The sequence below is a fragment of the Oreochromis aureus genome, linkage group 7 (assembly GCF_013358895.1).
Source record: "Oreochromis aureus strain Israel breed Guangdong linkage group 7, ZZ_aureus, whole genome shotgun sequence".
In the NCBI taxonomy this organism is placed as follows: Eukaryota; Metazoa; Chordata; class Actinopteri; order Cichliformes; family Cichlidae; genus Oreochromis; species Oreochromis aureus.
This window is the reverse complement of record NC_052948.1, coordinates 47253820-47276785: the sequence shown is the minus strand read 5'-3', so window position 1 is coordinate 47276785 and position 22966 is coordinate 47253820. Positions and strand designations below refer to the sequence as shown.

Genomic DNA, 22966 nt, shown 5'->3' with positions numbered 1-22966 from the left:
GGTGTTGGCTGAGGCTGGTGGGTGTAGCAGGTTTTTTTTTTTTGTTTTGTTTTGTTGTGTTTCTTAGATAACCACTTCGTGGAGCGGTACCTTTTCACTCCCCCAAATCACGGACACACCTTCAGAGCAAATTTGAGTGTGTTTCGTGCCTGCTCTCACTTTCACAAGTCTGCCAGTGCTGAGACAGTGCTGTGTTTCCTGACAGGGAGTGAGAGAGGAACTGAAATCAAAACTTCTCTTCTTAAAAGGTCAGTAACATCTCGCTGTCTCTGTTCACTTTTCTGCTCTTTTCTCCGTCACGCTATCATTTGTCATCATCGAAAAAGTCGCAAAGTGAGGTTCGCATTTTCTCTCTGTTCTGGCAAAAAAAAAGAGAAAAAAGTTCAAAGCATACACAAGCTGCCGGCTACCTCCTGCGCACCAGAATCAAACTAACGGATGGCTGACCTTTGCAGAATCGGGCTCTTCTGTGCGACCCATTTTGAATTGCAAATTGCTCCATGTTTCAAACTTTTCACGATGGAATATATATGTTTAAGAAAATTAAAAAAAAAAAAAAAGACTGCTCAGCTATGCAGAAACTTTTCTGTGTGCATATCTCGCAACAGATGTGCGCACAGTGAGTGAAAAGACTCCCCCTTTCAAACAGCAACCGCACACCAAGGGAGGAAGCAAGTGAAAGCATGACAGAGCTGGAACAGATTGAAAGACTGATATCATTTTTTTTTTTTACTGTTACTTGTTTTTGTTGTAGTAGCAGCTTGTAGAACTACACGAAGATTGATTGCACGTGACTTTAATCTCGCATCTGCGACTGTACGATCGGCCCGAGCACAGCCCGAGCATACAGTGCCTCTAACTGACGAGGTAATAACAAGACGATCGGACACATGGGTTAACATCTGTCCGGCAGGAGTCCGTTTAATCATCGCTTGCGTTTTAGAGCAATCTTCCAATTCGGTTTCACTGTGCAACAGATGTGGGGGCAGAGGTGTGACATTCACATTTATTTCACTCTTCCTGTGACTCCTCATCAAATGCCACGAATAACTTCAAGAGTATCATTACAGGGCGGTTATACGCAATATCTGTAACAAGGTACTGAAGTGTTCTTGAGACAACACGACTGAATCATAGTGCGAGATGTCAACTGTCCTGCTTTCCGTGTTAGTAGGGCTGGCATGGTCCTAACTGAAGTGGCGAATGCGAACCTTCCGCTGATTTTAAAGAAACTTGCAATTATGCACTATATGCTTCAAATACTGTACAAACTCGCTGTGGTTTTAATCAACAGGTTATGACAAATGATCTCAGTTTCCAGTACCGACCTAAAAACAGGCGGCTGTGGTCTAAAGCAGCTTCACAGCTCACGAACCACATTATTATCGCCAGGTTCTGAATTTAGATACGCAGTGTGTTTCCGTTTATCAGAGAACAAGATGGATCGTATGAAAATGAATGGAAAATTAGAAAATGAGCCGCTTCCTCAAAATGCGGTGTGAGATGATAAAGGGAATGTGAGCAAAACAAAACTTCAATTACAATAAAGCAGCATGTACAGAGCATATCAGCTTGAAAGCTTATCAGCCATCATCGTTAATGGAAAAAAAAACAACCTTACAGAGCTTTCTTTCCTGTTGCTGTGAGGTTAGATGGGGATAAAATCAAGTAGACGCTACCACACCTATTTTCTTCTCACTACAGCCCCACGTCTGCTTCTTTCTCTCTCTAGGATTAGTGATTTGAACCTGATCCTCGCTGGTCTTTTGTTACAGGGCCTCGCTTACGTCGGCTGTGTTTAACAAACATTACCCGGGACAGATTTCAGCCGGTGTTTGTACAATCTCACCTACAGTATGCCGTGCAGATCATGACAAGCCGGTTAGCTTAGCGAGCCGGCGTGTAAGGGCACAAAAAGTGCTTGACTAAGAGATTTTAACAGCCCTGAATCAATTTGTCAAAATGAATGAAGACGCGGCTTCACATCTGAAGAATTATGCAATGTGTTCATTGTGAGACTGACGGTGAATGAGTCCGCACGCCTTCTTCCCACCTGACAGCGTGTGGGCATGCCCATGTAACAGCATCCACACAGGGATACACAATCTGATGCTAACCTTCTGTGACACAGATGTCATCACGGCAGCTGTCCTGAATCTGATTTTTTTTTTCTTTAAGAAAACTGCTCAGAGAGCAGGGAGGACAAAAAAACGCCCTCCAAAAAAACCTGATCTGTTAGACGCATACCCGCAAAAACTTGTGTTCAGGTTAATGTGCTGCGTGTGTTTGCATGTCTACAATGGCAGAGGAGCCATTTTTGTGCGCACGCGTGCGTGTCTGCCCTCCTCCGTAGGATCGAGGTCCAGGTTTTGTTGTGTGTGTGCGTTTTTCTGTGTGTGTGTGTGGAGTTGGGCTGGGTGAGTAAGCCGCCCCTCACAGATGAATAGAGGATGGGAGGAGGCTTGAAGAGGCTGCCGTGGGTGGGAGGCCCAAGCCCTGCCAAAAAAGCTCCTTCTGTGGGATTTGTGTACTTTTGCGTTCCTCACGAAACACAGCGCCTGGCTCCAACGACAGAAGCTGCCGGGGGGAGGGAGGTAGGCCCTTTCTCTCCCAGGGGTCGGCTCGATCACACCCTCTGCTTTTCAAGCTATATCCCATCTTTCCGTTTACAGTGCTCCTCCTTTTCATCTCCACATCCAGTATTTTTCTTAAAAATAATAAACCGACCGATTATACTCGCACACTTTGACTTCCTGGGAACACCTCTTGCCTCACACTTCCTGCTCACCACCTACCCTGACACTAAACTCTTCAAACACAACATAATCAAGGCATTTGGGTTCCTTTAAGTTATTACTGCTTTATATAAATATATCACTTTACTTTTGAGCTTTGTGTGTCTGTGTTTTATCTCAAAGGTCTCGCAAAACTGCGAAAACAAACTCGATCACACAGAAACTTGTTTCATGTTATGAACTTCTATTAATAATGCAACAGTTGCTTTGTATTTACTAAATCAGAGAGGAAATGTGTCTTGTAGTGGTTTTTTATGCATTCCTTAGCAGGGTCACAGTCATCAGAGAAATATTTTTGTCATACATTTCAACATCTGAAATGTCAGTGGCAGCCGCAATTTGTAATGTGGTTGCGCAGTAAAGCATTTCACATACAAATTGTGGGTGTTTCCTGAATGTTACCTAGATAATACAAAATAGGGCCCCTGTAACCACTAGCAACCCACCTAGCTTTAACCTGGCGACAAGCACAAAGAAAGGCATTGGCTCTCGGCAGTTTGGCAATTGGGTAAAATGACTGGCTGGTAAATTAGAAAACGAAGAGCAGCCGCACGTACAGTGCGGGGAAACATATAGAGCATAGAGCTGCGTGTCATTCAGCATCAGGGAGTTAGATGAAGAAAAGAAGAAAGGGAGGAGAAGGAAAAAAGAGAGCGTGATTTCATAATGTCTAAAAGAAAGATCTGGGTTGAATAAGTGGGTCCACCCACCTGTGTGTGAGAGGCAGTGAGAGAGAAAGCAGGGCTGGATGGCAGTTTTAGAGACATGAGTGTGTGGGTTAGGCTAGCTGGCCTGCTTATGCTATCTAATCACTGGGAGAGAAAGGAGAGCAACATGCCTTGATCCACCCACCTACCCCAGACAAACAGCAGTTAGCCTGCTAAGTACTATATGTAGTCGCCTGCAGCTCGAGGTGCTTCACTGGGAGATAAAATGTGACAGAGTTTGCAGGTAACACACACACACACAGAACAATTATGCCTCACTCTGTGCTTGGGAGAAACAGAGATGTGTCAGTCTAGAGGCCACTGTGGTTCACAACTTCCACGTAAGAGTGAGCGTTTGAGTTTAAGCTGCCAAACACACAAACACGCAGGTTTCAGGTCGAAATAACACTAATGAGACATCACTCACTGTTTTTTGTTTTCTATCCAGATTAGTCAAATTAATTTTAACCCTGTCCACGCTGATTTCAACTTTCTTTATCTCAGAATATTTGCTTTCCGTGTGTGGATCATTTTATAAGCTCTGCTTGTGTTTTGTCACAGATTAGTTACCTGTGTGATACCTGAGTGGGTGGGATGAAATTGGGTTCGCCTCCAAAAATAGCTGACCTGCGCATCGGGCTTGTGTATTTTGCCAGCGTGCATGCGGTTCACCGCGGTCCGCCACCTTGTGCATGTGTGTGTGTGTGTGTGTGCATGTGTGTGTGTTCCATGACAGGCATCTGTCTCCCCTGCCCTGCAGCCTGACTGGTTTTAATTAGAAGGTGCCAGAGTGCCCGAGGGCTCTCTTGCTGACACACACACGTACACATGCTCTCTTTCTCACACTCGCACACACACACAAACATGCGTACATACACACAATACCTGAGGGCAGACAGAGGCTGTCCCACCAAGGCTGGCCTCCTTCTCGTTATCACCATAAGGAGTTGTCTTCATTCACCTGACGACCCTCGCGAAACACGCGCGCACACAACGCTCACACAAAAATACCGACACCAAACCAATCCAGCGAACACAACACGACGCTGAAATGCATTCTGAAGTCGCATTGCGCTAGCGGGGGCATGACTCTTTGTACATTTTGTTGGGATTATTACGCCTCGAATGCATTCTTCTCAAAAAAGCGGCCTCAAACATGAAGAATGATCAAATTTACCTTTAAGAAAACACTCAGTGGATTCATACAAAGGAGTGCAGCCAACTGTGTGAGACTTTCACTGAGTACTTGCAGTTCTTTACCTCCCTTCTGGCAAAGCTTCCCATATTTATTAGGGTGTTTGAAAAGAAGGCACAATGGGAGAAAGTTAAAGCCCAAAACAGACAGGTCAGCAGACAGGAAACGCCCTCGTCTCACTCACCCGAATGGCATGCTCCAAGGTGAGTTCTAATGACCTCAGTGCAATGACAGATGGGTGTGTATCTCTGTGAATGTTTGTCTGCGAGTGAGCCAGGCAGAGCTTGCAGTGGGTTTGAACACATTCAACCCTCCCTTTGTGTTTAATCAACATTGCATCTCCGAGTGCCTGGCTGTCCTTGGCACTTGAAGCAAGGGATGTTAGACCTGGGAGGCTGCTGTGATGCCCTATCTCTGGATGGAAGAGGAGTGGGGGTAGTGAATGCCTCCCTTTCCTGCTTCTCTCCCACAACAGGCCACACCTGGCTTCAGAGTCGAAGTATGAGTTTGTCTGCCTCTACAGTTTTTATTAATCCTGGGAAGGTCAGCTGAGCTCGTCCCTGAACTGTTTTAGCACGTTCGTGGGCTATGTGTATACTGCTGCATTTTAACACTGATTCTTAGCTGTTATAAGTACTTCTTGAAAAGTCAGAATCCAGAACTGCTTTACAGACCCCCTTCAGGTCAGTGTTCACATTTATCCCATCAGAAAGCGGTCGGTCACCTTTGTGGAGGTGAAATCTATATTTACGCAGCTACTTTTGTCAGCTTTGGATATTCGCAACTTGATGAAACAATATGAATGTCTTTTGGGAACACTTAAGAAAAAGTGATTCCGGCAGATTTTCAGAACCAAAGTACGTCCATAAGACAGCCTCAACACTCTGCAGGCATCCTTGTAATATCTCTGTGCAGCTAGTCTGAGAAGCGTCTACCTAAAGAGAGCCCCAACCTATTGGATCATCAGTTGGTCTGCCTTCTACAGCAACACTGGGTTAGCGTTTTCTGATCTGACGTCCATATCAGCAGGCCAAGAAACTTTGAAAAATATGTTTACAAGCTCTGGGTAGTGACTAAAAGAATGACAGTGCAGATACAAGTGCCAGAAAGGAGTTTTCTTTGAAGGTTGGCTGTGCTCTCCTTTAGTAAGAGTGTGACGAGCTCCTCCACATCGAAAGGAGCCAGTTGAGGCTGTTCGGGGATCTGGCTGTGCCTCCTGGATGCCTCCTAAGTGAGGCTTTTTCCAGTATGTCCTACCAGGAGAAGGCCCTGGGGCTGAACCAGGACTCGCTGGAGAGATTACGTCTCTCAGCTGGATTGGTGGAAGAGGAAGAGCTGGAACATGTGGCTGTGGCGAGGAAAGTCTGGGCTTCTCTGCTCAGACTGCTGCATGCACGGATGGAGCTTAGTGCTTCCAAGCATGCTGCATCCTGACCTTTAGCTCTACTTTATTCTTCTCGTACAAGTGTAACAGATGCACCGTTTGGGCTCTGATGGTGTAAATATTTGAAAATGGAAAGCAATAGTACTCTATAAAAGGCAGGGGGGAAATCAAAATTAATCATTTTCAACAACTGTCTGGAGACAGGTGGTGGAGGCAGGGCCCTGTGTGCCAAACAAGGCGACCTAAAAAGCACAGCAGTCTAGGATCACACTATTTCATACCAGTGGCACGTGTAAAAATTCACTCTGTGATACGTGGCTGCTGTGCTGCTACGAGACCATCTGAGATATGCTGATGAGATCTTCTCAGACGCGCCAAGAAGAGCCAATTTTAGTCGTTAAGAATCGGACTGCCGTGTTTATGGTGCTGCACAGAAGGCCAAGCTGAGTATAGCACCAAAGTTTTCATGATATCAACTTTATGTAATGATGCTTCACACCCCATCCCCCATCCAAAGTGCCAATCTGGTGCCCTTGTATGTGTATCTTGCTGGGAGCAGCAGGTGGCAGTAAACAGGTACACTGACACACCAGTCAGAGAGACAGACAGACAAAACAGATGACTCTTACTCAGCCCTCATGACTGTGAGCAGGCGGCAAGATCCACCGCTTTTTCCTGGAGAAAGGGGAGGAGGAATGAGTTGTTAGCTTAGAGAAACACAAAAGAATGAGAGACACAGAAAAAACTTTTGATTGTTATTTGCACAGCAGTTAAAAATAGCTTATGTTATTTTGTGATTAAGCTAATTAAACTCATCGCTTCATATGGGATGAAGATGCACTTTTTTTGGCCTTAATGCACATTTCTCACCAGATTTTCTGATTTAAGTCATATAACATGTTCAGGTTGTCCTGAAAAGGAAAAAAAGGCAGAGCTGAGATTGTACGAGCATTTTTAAAGGCCTTTAAATTAAGCTGCGTATTAATTTGCCGTAGACGTTTGTGAATTTTCGTCACCAAACACAGAGCTGCATGGCAAATCTGTGTGTTTAACAAATTGCATGCCAGCGTCGCGAGATGACTGTTTTCAATCTGCAGTTCAAAAGCCTGCACTTCTTTTTTTTTGTGCTTTTTTTCTTCCGAGTTTAGAACAAAGCAATACGCACAGGTACCACTTACAGAGCGCTGCTGTGACGGCAGCAGGCGTGTTTAGAACAAATAGTCGAACTTTTTAGGAAGACAAACGCTGTTTTTCTGGCTGTCTGGCTGGGCTGCTAGCAGTTAGTGGCTTACCCTGTTTATATATACTAGATGCCAATGCGAACTGGCCTGGGCTCTCACCCTGTACAAAACAGTGTAAACCACCGTGGGCATGGGCTGCGGTTTGCTTTGGTCCATTTTTTCCCCAAGTGGAAGTGGGCATAGCATAGTCTGATGTACGCTCTGATGTGTACTTGTTTGTGGAGGTTAACTCAACACAATTTGACTCCTTTCACTGTCTGATTGTCGGTTATGATATACGGTCGGTCAGAAATATTTTAGTAGATTTGAAGGTCCAGCAGCCACCAGGAAAACAATGGCTCGCTGTGTGCTCTACGTTCGTGGACGCGCATCTGCTCGGATCTCGCTTGCTGCCTTTAAACAGCAAGACTGCCGCTCTCTCTCATATTGCTTAGGCGGTAAAACTTATACGAATAAAAACAGTGAAGTATGACAAAGGGTGTGGTTTAATGATGTCACACAGGAAAACCCAATGGCTTTTTCGACACTGCGAATGTGCTTTGTCATAACATTTGGCTTGTACGCGTGTGTGTGTGAAAGCAAAGGCAAAGGAAACACTTGTTCTCCCTTTTTCTTTCCCTCCGTCTTGCCATCACAAACATCTGACTCAACACAGAAAGGAGCTTAACAGGCAATCTCGTCTTGAAGTTTAACATCTCGTCAAAACTCCTGCCGAACCCAGTTTCCTCCTCTGTGCTCGAGCCTTTACAGAATGGCTTATTTCTACACCTTTTTCTGCATGAACTTCCTCCTCCTCTCCACAGACTGAGGTGGTGGTGCTCACCAACTGTTACCCTGCCTCGGCGCTTTCTGACTCAAATCAGGACTCTAACGTTGGCCGTCTGCTCTTCACGGCCGGGTTTCTGAAACTTAGTTGAAACAACGGTTCGACAAAGTGAGAAAGAGAGAGAGAGAAAGAGAAAAAATAAAAGGTCTGTAAACAGACGCTTGTGGTATTTTTTTTCTTTTTTCTCGTTTGTGGTCTAATTCTGTCTCAGATACAGACAGCTTTTAAATAATACAGCCTTTTAAATTAACGCCACTGACTGAATCAGCTAGTTTAACGGGGTTATGCAGAAGTCTCTCAGGTCAAAATAGGTTGATTTATTAGGTTCTTTTTCCAGAAACTAGTCAGTTCTTGCTATCAGTATTTCTCTAAGGGGGGGGGTCAGTGTGTGGCTTCCTGCGGAAATACATTGTCTCAATCGCTTTAGATTTATTTCAAGTTTCATTTTTAATAGAATAGAAAAGAGCAGGTGTGGGAATAAAACTAACCTGATTTAAGTTCCACTTGCATTTCTGCTTCTCCTCATCTCAGTCTGAGACTCACCGTGCACAAAGCGCTTTCCCAACTTTTCTCTCCGTCTCTCGCTCCCTCTCCCTCTCTTTCTCCTTTCCATTTTTACCCTCCCTCAGTCTCCCCAAACAACCCCTTCGGGTTTCTTTTGCCCCGGTCCCTTTCTACCAAAATCCACTCTAACACAACTAAAAATTCATTTTGTCTGACCTAAATCAGAGGGTGTCTGCGCCATGGGCTTATTACACACTGCGCTTAAACTTGTGTTGTGGAGGAGGATGGGGTATTATTATCTTCCAGCTACCCACCCTGCTATAAAAACTAGTGGTGCGACATCTCCACAACGCAGAGCTGCTGCCCTCCCTCCCTTCTTCCTCTCACTCTCTCGCTCGTCCTACATGAGCCACACACAACAGTGAGCCTGCCTGACTCTAAACTCCACACCAGCCACTCGGCTACACAGACAGACCCAAGAATCGCTCTCTGCTCTCCTCTGCTGCGCTGCTTTGCTTCCCTTCATTGGATATTTTTCCTTCCTGGGGTGTTTTTTTTTTTTTTTTTTTGTGAATGGGTATCTGAATCTAGTGTGAGGAGCTTGTGAATGGACTGACTGACAGACGGGCAAAGAGCGAGGCAGCTGTGTTTCAATTAAAGAGAGCTATGCTGAGAGGTCAAGTGAGGAGCAGCGGAGCTTCTTAGTAGTCTGGAAATACAAAGACACGTGAGAGGAATTGAGAAAGAGAAGGTACGGTAGGTGATGCCTGCTGAAATCTGTGGAATGCTGGGGGAACGTATCAAGACATGTGCAAATTTATTTGGATGTCAGACTTGTGGAACATCCACATGGGTGTGTGTGTGTAATCATTTCTGAGTATTGCAGAGGATGTGTGTGTGTGTGTGCGCGCGCATGTGAATCAGCTTGCACTTTTGGGTTGTGTGCATCACTTAAGCGTTCAAATGAGCGCTTTAGACCATAAAGGCCTGAAAAGGTGCAAACAGGTCAATAAAACCACTTAACGACTCGTGTCATTATTCGGGCTGTGTAGTGTAAACACTGTGCCGTAAAGATGCTGGAAATAGCGCGGGCATTTATAGCATCACAACACATCTCGGAAATGCCAAACATAGTAGTTTCGGTGGACTTAAGTGCGTGTTTTGTCTCCAAAAGTAATTACACATTACAGTTTCTGTATCTATATGACACTCTCCATTAAATCCACAAATACTCAGGTAAAAAAATTTTTTTAAAAAGCAGGGAGGGGGCATGTTTTAGAGCACAGACAAAATAGACAAAAAAAAAACATGTTATGGATTTGAGGCTGAGCTGTAAATGATTGTTTACAGCAAGTCAGCTCATAAGACCTCTTAGCTCATAAAGTTACAAAAAGCAGTGACCTGTAGTGCTGTTGTAACTGTTTACTCGCCGCTGTTTTAAAAGTTTCTGGTCTTCTTTTTTTATTCTACATCAAATTCTTTGTTGGAGCCAAATGAACAGAAAAATTGTAAATACGGTTGCCTACAACTGACTGTGAGTGGCACATTTTAGAAAGCATTATTCAGCGGCATGCAGAGATGCAAAACAAGGCTGTGCTGTAATGCTGAGGTGCTGGTGGTAAACTACATGCAGTTACACACTATGTTAAAAGTCTGCTTAATGATTTGTTAATCATATCTCAATTAATCCAATCAGTTTTTAAGCTTTACCTGCCAGTGTGTAGCTTAGTAAAGACACTCAATATTATCCTGTTTAAATATAAAGTTTAATAAAGCCTGACTTTTTTTTTTTTTTTACATTGTAGAAAAATACAAATAAATGTGAATAAATGCAAATTGAAACTGAAACAACTTTTAAAAAAAAAAAAATGCTGTAATGATCATTTTTTACCATACCATCCTCACTTGTGGTGCTGGATATAAGCTTCCTCTGCTCATTTTTGGTGGTCTTTCCTCAGGCCTAACTGAAGAAAGTATCAGATGAGATTTAGAAACTGTCCATTATTTCAAACTGAATATGTGTGATTGAAAATAAAAAATCTTTCTTGTTTTATTGGCAATAAAGTAAACTTTTGGGGTGATTGAGACGAAGGCGGGTAGCTGTGGGCCACCCTGAAAGGCTCGAGAGATGACATTTAGCGCAAAGAGGCGCTTTAAGGAGCCGTGAGATTTGAACTGACCTTGGATCAGTTCATTCATTTTTAATCAGTCAAGGCTGAGCACTAGCCAAAGGTACAAATAACTGCAGACTTTCTGAATTAATTAAGTGAGCAATGCAGTATAACATTGTATTTAATGGCACTTTATGTATTTGACTGTGAATCTGTAGTTTGAAGTTACTTTGAAGTGCTTTAGTTGGGTTTTTTTTAACCTAAATGCTAACAATACTTAAAAAAACATGTGCTTTTGTTAAAAAACACACACACTAATTCCTAAAGCCCTGATTGTTTCAAATATGCAGAGGTTTCTGTTTAAATACTCGGATTTTGACCCTGACATTTCACCATTACCGCAAAGAGAAAATAAAACCCCAGTCATGAAGTTTAACTGGCATCGTGTCCTCCTTCCTCACCTGCTCTAATTGACAGCAATTAAGATAAAATATAAAAATCTCCCCCCCTTCATGCGGCCTAGAGACTCAAAACTAACACTAACCACGGAAGCGTCTCCTCGAGGTGCACTGCTGTTTCACTGGCGATAATGGACTAGTTTACACAGCAGGTCAAATGAATGTCTTCCCTTAATAAGGGGGGTGAATTTTGGCTGTCAATACTGTAAATTATTGGCCGTGCAATTGTCCACCTGTGACAGTTGTTTCGCAGGTGTTTGCTATGGGCAGTCGGTGACAGGGGTAAACTCTGGCTGCTGGTGATTTAGCATGTGGGTCAGGCGGATGAACGGGCCTGACAGGAATAAACTAGGCACTGGGTGTTGGAGCGCACAGGCCAAATGAGCGTCTGCCCGTCACAAGGCTTGAGATGGACATTAGCTGGTGATTTGTGGCCTGAGCGGTCAGGGTTGGGGACAAGTTAGCCACTCTACTCTAGGCATAATGATGATACAGCTGCAACATGGACAGAGCGAGGTGGAGGAGGAGAAGGAGGAGGTGGTGAGGAGGAAGAGGAAGAAGAAGAGGAGAATCATTAGGAGGAGGTGGCGCTGGTGGTCAGTGCCCGCAGAGCAGATGAAGTTCTCGGGAGAAAGACGACACTGGATGGAGGTGACACATAATTTGGGGCGGGAGTGCTGAGTTGAAAGTGTTGGTGACTAAGTGAGGCATGAGAGGAGATGCTGGCCAGTACAGGAAGGCAGAAAGAGAGGGAGACAGAAAGGCCTTTATTAGAGGTCAGTTTAGTAAATGAGTTGAACTTAGTGTGAACTTTTTTTTCCCACACTTGGAAGTTCTTCCTTTAACGCGGTAATGCAATTGTAGTAGGTGCTAGAAGTTTTAATCACAAACAAATTTTGTTAGTTTTTTGGTTTTTAATTCATTAAAAAAAGTCCAGCCACCTCATAATGGCAGGTTGTTAAACCTGACGACTACTTACTGAGTTGAGCTTTATTGCTAATAACTTGGAGTTGCTTTGAAAAGGGGACAGAAGGCGAGTCACTTTGTGCCCTTTCTCAAGGCGTCGCCACCCTCGCTCCCCTTGATGGGTGGGTGGGGTGTTGCGTGTGCGTCTAAAGGGCTAAGACTTGTTTGGCTGATGAAATGTCGCTCCAGGACCTTGTGGTGGGAAAGCGGTGCCCTCCTCCCCTCCCTGTCTATGTGGCACATCCTCCTTAGATCCTCTCCACATTGTAATTAGGGGGCCGGCCGCTAAGAGCTAGTGCTAGCTAGTGGCAGGCAAACAGTGGGAACGGGGAGGGGAGTGGCACTCGTCGGTTCAGTGGGTGAACAAACAGCAACAGCAGCACGTGTCCCATAGTTCCAGGAGTGGGTGGGATGGTTCGAGAGCAAAAAAAGAAAAGGAGGAGAAAAAAAAAACGAATGAGAGACAGTGAGTTCGCCAGGCCCTCCCAGTCGTTTTCTCCTGCTCTTATCCACTCAGTGTTGTTCCAAGCTCTGCACTATTGTTTGCCTTGGCAGGCTGTCGCAGGGAGGGGCCCCTCCGCTGGTGTTTGTGCAACCTGTTAGGGAACTTTTAGGGCCATCTGATCTCTCCCTGCTGGAGATTCTCTCACCTTTTTGCCCAGGCTATTAGTTTTAGGGAGGTTGTGCACATGGCGTGGGAATACAATTAAAGAAAAAAACAAAACTCTTCTATTCCTTGTAAAAGTGTAAAGTTGTAGTGTGAGCTGCATACATCCTCATCATCATTTCCATTTTGCAAATCGCCAATCAAACAGCTTCCCCCCCCAGCTCGCTGTGACTTTCACTGTCGCATCGAGGCCGGCGCACGTGCCTGCGGACATATATCCTACACTGCCACCTCCTCTATAGACATTTTAATTATGTCCACACTGTATCAATGGCACGAACATGGCAACAGTTCCCTAGCAACAAGATCGACAAGAATAAACTACATGTAAGATTGGTAAGGTATCTGAATTGTACACCTGCAGGTGAACTTGGGGATTTTTTCTGAAATAGGTTTTTTTCCCATCTTGTTTTTCCTTTTTTTTTTTTTTTGACTTCTGGCGTGATTCACTGCAGGAAGCTCAAGAAAGTGAGACACTTGGGTCTGTGTGTGTGTGTGTGTGTGTGTGTGTGTGTGTGTGGCTTCAGAGCTGGCCCATTTCGGTTCAGTCAACAATGCAGCTGTGGTGTGTGGGGCTGCTTCAAAGTATTTATCTACACATGCCTCCAGTGACCACCAAGTGCGGATGGCTAAGTTTGAGCTCTATTCATAGATGTGAATGAATGAGCACCCTGCCAGCGGAGGTTTGATCACTAGAACTGTAAACAACAGTACAGTGAATCAACAGGTGGGAGCTCAGGCAGCTGTGGAGTGGAAAATGTGAAGAAAGAGAGCAGACCGAGCAGAGATTCATCTGTGCGTTTAGACCATAACGTGCTATATATCAGGCTTTTCAGGCACCGCGCTATAAGTGAAATGAGTGAGGATAGACTGCAAGTAAGCATTTTGACAGGATACAGTATCTAGAGTACAATCTGACCTCTTTTGTCGTTTTCTTCACTTCTCACCACATCGCAGTCTCTCTCTCTCTCTCACACACACACACACACTGTATTGTTCCGATGAACGTATCGGCTTGCCTCTTTCTCATATCTGATAGACGCAGACAAGAGGGATGGACATTATAAGCGCTATCACAGAACGTCTCTCACACACTTTTTTATCACACCACCCAGTTTCGAATTGAAAAGTAAGAAGTAAAAAAGAAAAAAAAAAAATCAAGAACCGCTTTAGGACTTTAGGAAAATGACGGGCTTCCCTAACTCACACACTTGCAACAAAAAATGATGATAACACATTCAAGAATAAATATTACCCAACGTGATGTTTGCTCGAAATGAGACATGCTGTATTTACCACTTGTTGCCTTTGCTGCACAGATGGCACGCAAACAAGCATGCCTACAGTATATTTTAATAAAGCTAGACTGTCACTCATTGTGTTAACACTATCGGCCTCGGCGAAGAGACTCCCCTTATTCGCATATGAAAGCTTTTTTTGAAAGCCTTCACCCCATGAATGGACGCCGCTTGTCACCGGTGACAGCAGCGGCACCCGTCGTTACCGCTGCACTCTCTGCGTCGGCGTTTCAGAACCCCATTTTGTTGTTTTCTTTAACATGCCTTCATTAAATCCTGCACCATCCACGTGGATGAGTCAAGTCAAGTTTACAGGGCAGGCTCTTTGCACAGCCAGGAAGCAAGAAGCCAGCTCTGTGGATTTAAAAGAACTATTATTCACCGCTTTCAAGTCAAAGTGAAAGTACATGTGACCAGTCATCAAATGCCAACAGGAAATTAAACAGGACCTGTTTAAAGCGATCAGCATAATATTTCACACTTGTGTGTACTGTTTTCGTGTCAGCACGTGGGCTTTTTCCTGAAAGATCCCCCCATATTAAAAAAAACCAAAGGGCTCTTGAACAACATGTAATAATATTGAAAGTATTTTCAGATTTCTTATAACGTCAGTTGTGAGAAAAGCGTCAAAGGAGCTTTTGTGATGAGTATATCAAAGTATTTGCATTTATTACACACAGTAAATCTGAAATGTAGAAATGTACAGTATTTAAAAATACTTTTCAATACCGGTTATTAGTTGTTTGTTGTTTTTCTATTTTTTTGATGTTGTTAAATTATGCATTTATGGGGTTTTTTGTATTAAAAATCAAAACCATTCACTGTTTGTTTTTTTAATTAGAAAATAAAAGAAGCTCACCTTTGGGATTAAAAAAAAAAAAAAAGTGCATTAGATTCAATTTTTTTGTAATCCTTGAAATGCCCAAAACATTATTCAAATAATAAAGACACAGACTAAATGATGGGAACCTTGTCAAAATGTAACCCCGCTTAAGTAAAAAGTAAAGTTTGAGGTAAAGAATAAGAGAATTATTTTCCATGACGATTCAGAATTTGCATCTTTTTTCAGTTGCCACCAGATGTTTCACTTCTACCGCTTTTTGTCTCTATAACCAGCAGAGATAAAGAGAGAGAAGATGGTCCACCACAGAGAGGAGGATCTGATCGGAATCCCCTTCCCGAATCACAGCAGCGACGTCCTCTGCAGCCTCAACGAGCAGCGTCGCGACGGGCTGCTCTGCGATGTCATCCTCATCGTCCGCGACCAGGAGTACCGCACCCACCGCTCCGTCCTGGCCGCCTGCAGTCAGTACTTCAAGAAGCTCTTCACAGTGGCCACTACTGATGGCGGAGATCCCAATCACGCCGCGGCTGTGTATGAAATTGACTTTGTGGCTCCAGAGTCGCTCACAGCCATCCTGGAGTTCGCCTACACGTCCACGCTGACAGTGACGGCGTCAAACGTCAAAGAGATTCTCAACGCAGCTCAGATGCTGGAGATACCCTGCATCATCAACGTTTGCCTGGAGATCATGGACAGCGGTGGCGGAGGGGGCGGCGGCGGGGGTGGGAGAGAGGTGGAAGGGGAGGAAGATGAAGAGGAGGAGGAAGAAGAGGAGGAAGAGGAAGAAGAAGAGGAGGACGAAGAGGAGGACGCAGGGTCGAGAAAGGATGAGCACGAGGAAGAAGAGGACAATGTCAGCGAGAGGTCGCTCCAGTCTTCCATGAGCAGGGGGGAGCGGACGCCCCCGGGGATGGAGGATTCGCCACCTCCGAGCACCTCTAAGTACCACCAGCAGTTCGGGCTGCACAGGGAGACGCCCCAGTCGCAGTCTCCAGAAACCACGAGAAAGCAGGTGCATTTCAGGGGATATCGTATTGGTTTTGTTGCTAATCTTGTCTTATTTAAGCTCGAAAACTAATGTGTCTAAACTTGTGTTGCAGGAGAGCATTGAGACTCGAGCTCTGAAAGATTTCTCCATCGAGTCTCTCCTCCAGGAAGGGCTCTACCCTCGCATGCCAGCACTGGACAGGAGGTCCAACTTTTCTCCTCTCCTCCCAGGCTTCTACCCCCCGATGTGGGCCGCCGAGTTCCCAGCTTTCCCCCAGCAGCTCCTAGAGCCAGCTCACCACCCTCACGCGGGGTCTTCACCGCAAACCAGGCTCCCCCACAGCTTCCCTGCCTCCACACCACTCGAAGCCTCCAGACCCCTCGATCTGGCTGTAAAAAGAGAGATCATAAAGGAGGAGATGAAAGATGAAGTCCCTCCCAGTATGCTCCAAGGCGAACTGCTGAAGGAGTTTGTCAGCTCGAGCCTGGACGGCACTATGAACGCAGGGTCAGTGCCAGCAGAGAGTCATCCGCTGGGTCCCATTAAAGATGAGGCAGACTTTCGGTCGTACCTGAGTTTTCTGAGCTCCGCGTCCCACCTGGGTGCGCTGTTCCCCCCCTGGCAGCTGGAGGAGGAGAGGAAGATGAAGCCCAAAGCGTCACAGCAATGTCCCATATGCAACAAGGTCATACAAGGAGCTGGGAAACTACCACGGCACATGAGGACACACACAGGGGAGAAACCATACATGTGCACAATCTGTGAAGTACGATTCACCAGGTATGTGGAAAGCAAACCCAACTGCTGCACATTAACAATTTGCATTATCTTGACATCTTCATCTAGCATACAAATCGTGTAAACTGCAGGGTTAACGGAAAAGTACCCCATGCTCTTTTCACTGAGGTTAATCTGTTTTCACCTCATCTGAATATCAAAGACGTTAAAGTGGAAAGCCCCCTCTGCTTTTGCATTAGTGGTATCTCACTTACCTACATCCTCCCACTTTGGCATAGTTTCCACTTTTATTTTTAGAGCAGAACTTTAATGTTGACACTAAAAGCAAATCATCTGTGTTGGCTTTTTTTTTGTTGTAAATCAGTCACTTGTAAAACTCGAGAACCGAAAGGGCAATGGTGTAGGATTTATGTGTTAATCTCATTTTGTGAAAGCGTGCGGTTTTTTCTTCTTTTCTCAGACAAGACAAGCTGAAGATCCACATGCGGAAGCACACAGGTGAACGCCCCTACATCTGCCTTCACTGCAACTCCAAGTTTGTCCACAACTATGACCTGAAAAATCACCTGCGCATCCACACGGGCGTCCGTCCGTATCAGTGCGAACACTGCTACAAAAGTTTCACGCGGTCTGACCACCTGCATCGGCACATCAAGCGGCAGAGCTGCCGAATCTCACGCCCCCGCCGGGGACGGAAGCCAGCTGCTTGGCGTTCAGCGCCCCCCGGCAACTTCCTGTGTCCCCCTACTGCTGCGACCAACCGGTTCGAGGAGACCAGGTTGAGCCCCGCGTACCAGGGGGTCAAGAGTCACGCACTTGGGGAGCTGCTGGGCCTCGGGAACAGAGGTCAGGGGTTTAAGAGCGCGGACGCTGCCGGCAGGGAGAGCAGGGAGGAGCTGCGGGCAGAAGGGAAGCACATCGCGGAGGAGGAGAAGCCGGGAGCTGGGAGGCAGAGGGGAGTGTTTGCTTTTGCTCTAGCTGGAGAAGAAGTGCTTACCCAATCTCCATATTATGCTGCGACCTCTAACCCCTGGGCCATGAGGCTGGAGCGGGCTCCACCCATCCCTGAGCCGGCCAAATGAACACTGGTCTGCAGAAGACAAAAGGAAAAAAAAGACAAAGAAAATGTCTTTAATCTCTGCATCTCATCTGCTCCAGAAAGCTAAAGCACCTTTTACAGAGAGAGAGAGACAGCAAGAGAGAGTGACGCGTCAATGAATAGCTCGAAGCCTGCTGATAACAGATAACAGATAATTCAATCAAAAAGCAGACTTTTGTCACCTCAGCACGAAACAGTAGGTCAACACAGGTCTTACTATTCACATTAATGAAGCTTCTCTTCTTCTAAATGAATGTGATTAGCAGCACCCGTGAGTACCTGCAGCACGATGTCGTGGCCGACGGCGACAAAAAGGTCTATTTCTTCATCCCCGTGAATGTTTACATATTCCTTCAAAAGAAGCAAAACAGTCTGTTTATGAGGAATGCCGTTTTCGTACATGTATATTTTTTTGCATTATTTATTCAAAACGCTGTAAAAAAATTAAAAAAATAATTCTGATAAGATTCCTCTTTTTAAAATGCAGAATGTAAACACATGATCACAAATGTACAAAAAGGGGGAATTCATTGTTGAAAATGGCATTAAGCAGATAGAATTAACATAAAAGAAAATTGAAATATAGCTTAATAAATCAATAAATAACCCTTCACTGAGACAATTTTACGTTTTTATTTTAAGTCGTTGGGTTTACGTGTTGAAAAAGGGCAGCGCTTTCAAAATAAAAGCATCTATGGTGCTTGGATGCTTTAGTTGTCATCTTATAGTTTTCTAAAAATAAAGGGAGACCACTTGAAGACTTAATCAGGAGACACGATGATGCGTTACTATCCCTCCACTGCCTTCATTCTCATTTAAGCTCTTTTGTCTGCACTATTGTACATATGGACCCAAACTTTTTGGCCATGCTGGTGTTAATTACGGTTCTGTTGCTGATGTTGTAAAAATAAAGGAGTAAATAAAGAAAGAAAAGAAAAAGAAAAGCTCTTAAAAGACTATGAGAAATCCATCCAAAGATGTGTGCTTTGATATTTCAGACTTGAATAAGATTTTGTTTTAATGTTTATGACCACGTGTCTTCAGAGGATGTATATTTCTGACTAATCAATTTCCGCTCTAGCTACACGGTATGCTTGTGTTTTGTTTTTTGGGTTTTGTTTTTTTTTTGGTTTGTTTGGGGGGGGTTTCTGCTGCAAGAAATCAATAATTTTTTTTCATCTAACGTTCATCTCTGATTTGTGTATAAAGAAGTAACAAAAAAATATTTGAATTGAAATGGGAAAGTATTTTCTTGCTATTTATGGCGTATTTAAATGAATGAGCCTTGGCTATATTTTGCAAATCTGTTTTATAAAGACACTAAATGCAAAAAAAACCAAACTTTGCTCTTGTCTTTATTATGTCAAATGTGTTTGTACCCCTATCTTTGTTTATTTCTCCAGATCCTGGTGAAGGTTTTTGGAAAGCTTCGACACCTCGGTCACATGCTAAATTGTTAAAAGTTAAGATTAGAATAGGGTTTGGGTTTAGGCTTACGTCGAGCAAAACTTAGTGGTTAGGTGTGTATTTGGCATAAGTGCTAGAATAATACAAGATTTAGAAAACGCAGGAAGAGATTATAGTGAGACAACACGGTATCACTCGTCAACGTGTGTCCGCACAATTATGGATGGTTGTATATCAAATCAAGTAGCCAGTATTAATTTTGTGCTGTTTTTTCTCTTGCATATTTTAATCACAAAGCAACACAAAAATAAAAACTTTACCATCAAATGATCATAAAACGTAATAATAGAAGGCCTCGTTCAGGTCTCCACAGACTCTAAACACAGAGAAGTTCCCTCATGTCACAAAGTATCTGAGACGCACAGTTATTTAGGCATTCATTCATCACTTTTATATCAAGCAATTTAATTACCCTAACATTTAGCTACTTAAGAATGTGTTGGTGGTGGTGGGATGCTTACAAGCTCCCTGCCCAAAATTTTTAATCGTGCTATTTATGCATCATTTTCAGGAGGCACGACAGCCATAGAAGCTGCTTGTGGCCAAGAAGTTACACAATAATTTAAATGTCTTTATTAGCATAAAAAAGGCGAGCGAAATTAGTTTTATCCAGTAAATCAAGTGTAGGCTTTGTTATCTGCTATCTGCTCTTTATAATCTCCACTGCCACTACACTGTTTATTATTCACACCCACACAAACAACACCACAGAGCTCCTCAGCTGGAGCTTTTATGGGTAGGCAGCATTACTGTGATGCCGGGTTCATATCCCTGCAGAGGTCAAGCATATGAGTCCTATAGTAGTATATATAAAACACGTATTTGTCATTAATGAGACTGAAATCGAGACAAAAAGAGAATGCAGCAGGATGAATGGTGAACTGTACAGAGTAGGGTTAGAAAAGTGTTGCTTGAGAAGTGATTGATGGATTTGTTGAACGTGTTACTGGGATGATACATCACTAATTAACCCCTGACACAAAGACTCAGAGGCCGACGTCCTGCTCCCTCTGTACCAGATTAACAGTTAGATATGTTCAGCTGAACTTTAATCTTCCAGAGAAAAACCACAGGTAAAGTCAGCATATTAGAATATGTGTGCAAATGTACCCGCTGATAACAGATCACCAAAATCACAGTGCAGCTCACACATGAATGACATTTTGAGCAAACCCATACATCCCTCGGCTGTAAAGAGATAAAAGGATCCGTTATTGATTTATTAAAGTTTAATGACGCGTTTGGCATTAACTAATAACTCATCGTGTTGGCCTTATGGTCATGGAGAGCCTTCCCAGAGGTGTCGTTTTAGTATTTATCTCTAAATGTATGAGTAACACAGAGAAAGTACTGTCACTTTTCACAAGATAAAAGCAGATAAAAGAAGAACACTCAACTCACAAAAAGCCTCTTCATGACTTCAAATACAAATTTCCTTCACCATGCCGCCCTCCATGGTTCTATATTTTCGCTCTGACCTCTAGTGGAGGGTTGAAGGTACTGTAAGGGGAAGTGTATCAAGAGAATATCCAAAAGTGTTTCCTTTTTAAAATACAACCTGTGTAATTTTTAATAAGACTGATGTTTAAGTATCATATAAAAACTACCGATCTTGTGTCATTTCCGCTGCTGTAAATAACTTCCACCCATGCACGGGCCCATTAAGGAAATTAAGTCTCGTTGGTTGCCTGATCTGTGCCTTTAAATCTAGACACAGCTTAATACCTCCAGAGGGCGCTAAAGGTTTAAGTTAAAGTCTCACAGTTGGCCTTAAGGTTATTTCAGGGGTAAGAAAAAAATACAACAAAACCAGCTTTGTGATTGAATCAACCAATTTTGCAGAAGTAGCGGTGTTCTTTGCTTTCTTCTTGTTCTTTTTTTTTTAACTTTTAGTAAAACATATCTTTTTAAAAAAACGCTTGAAATGAGTCACACCACAACAACACAAACCACATCCTTTTATGCGGAGCAAAGACTCTCTACAGTGCCAGCTTTTTCTGATGTATATTTTTTTGTAAATGATGATTCAGTGCTGCGATGACCTGTCCACCTGAAGAGGCTGAAGACTATTCAGGGAAATACGACAAAGGTTAAGGCATTTCCAGTTAAAATGAAAGGTCGCTTTAAATATAAATGAGGGTGCTGATTGAATGTGTTGCCATGACCTTTATACGATATGGCCTTGTTTAGTCAGATTGCCAGTCCTTAAACATGCATAGAGCTATTATAAACGTTTCAATAAACAAAGAGAGAAAAAAAAAGACAAACACTTGCGTTTGGATTCCAACGGCTCACAACATCCATCTGTCCATAAATACAACTTTACAATAAAAAAAAAGGCAAAAGAAACCTGACTCCATTCATTAAACAGCCCCAGCCGTTATTTAAAGAAATTAAGAGCCATTCCAGAAAATACATTCACATTCACGCTGCTCAGAACCATATTTAATGTTAACAATAGGTCAGATATGAATAAAGACAGACTCACGTGGCATTATTTATAGGCGATTACGCGACTGTTATTTCTCATCATTTCTGCCGCGAATCACCTGCTCAGCACCAAGAAGGAAGACAATGTTAGTGACTAACTGGTGAACACAGAGTGCAGCACTTAGACATAAATTTCCCTGAGGATTTGGTGGAAACTAAAACAGAGGAAACATGAGAATGAAGGTGAGTAAGATTCTTACTTTCAATCAGTTTAGCAGAAATATAACCCCAAATGAATGCAACTGTGGCTTCGTGTCTTCTGGATGTGTAAATATGAAACTCTTTGATAATAAATAAGTGCAACATTGTTCCACTCTTCTCTTGTTCTATTTTGGACAGCTCGTGTGAACTTTAGCCCACTATCATTCTCTCAGCTGGCAGGAGAGGCGCCTGGTGTGGTCTTCTGCTGCTTTAAGGTTCCACACTTTGTGCAGGCAGAGATGCTTATCTGCACAATTTGATTGCAACAAGAGCTTATTTGATTTACTGTTGCCCTCCTATAAACTCAAAGAAGTCTGACCATATTCGTCTGACCTGAATTGGTGCTCACTGGATATTTTTGTCTTTTTTTTTTTTGGACCATTCTCTGCAAAGAGACGGTTGTGTGGGGAAAACCCAGAGATGAGTAGTTTCTGAAATACTCGACCAGCCAGTCTGGCACCGTCAACCATGACAGATTTAAAGTCAATTAAAATCACCTTTCTCCTCCATTCTGATGCTCACTTTAGACTTCAGCAGGTTATCTTGAGTATGCCCACATGGTTAAATGCACTGAGCTGCTGCTATGTGACTAATATTTGGGTTTTTGAGTGTACACAAATGTTGATCAGAACAAGATGGGCTTTTATGGATATGTCTTCGCAGCAAGATCTTGCATCTGTGTGAATAGATATAAAAAAAATACAACACCTTTTTAATCAAAGCAGATGTTGTAAAAATCACACTGATGCTTATAATACTGTCTAGTGATATGAAACAATGTGGTTAAAAAATGTAAGTCGCAATGTAAAACGTGGCTTTACTGAAGTGTGCGCGTGACTTTGTGAGCCCCAGCCCTGCTGTGGTGTGACTTCCTGGGTTCCTCACCCTCTCTTTGCCTGGTTATTAACTTAATAATCCTCGGAGGCCTGCAGTGGTACGCACAGTGACTCCTGCTGCGTCTGCCTGTACAGTGTATGTGTGTGCCTG

At 43.6% G+C, this 22966-nt stretch overlaps 1 protein-coding gene across 5 annotated transcripts; it reads left to right on the top strand.

Moving 5' to 3' along the window:
• Positions 1-116: 116 nt before the first annotated feature.
• Positions 117-19157, top strand: LOC116331781 (zinc finger and BTB domain-containing protein 7C). 5 transcript variants are annotated; one of them, XM_031754571.2, is made up of 4 exons: positions 117-248; positions 15269-16008; positions 16097-16764; positions 17183-17804. In XM_031754571.2, the coding sequence occupies exons 2-4, from the start codon at positions 15289-15291 to the stop codon at positions 17802-17804; spliced, it is 2010 nt and encodes a 669-aa protein (XP_031610431.1). In that variant the 5' UTR covers positions 117-248; positions 15269-15288. The 5 variants fall into 5 exon arrangements, with proteins under 5 accessions (XP_031610431.1, XP_039471705.1, XP_039471706.1 ...); XM_039615771.1 differs by having other exon boundaries at positions 155-248; positions 15272-16008; XM_039615772.1 differs by lacking the exon at positions 117-248 and adding an exon at positions 8939-9403 and having other exon boundaries at positions 15272-16008.
• The last annotated feature ends 3809 nt before the right edge of the window (positions 19158-22966 follow it).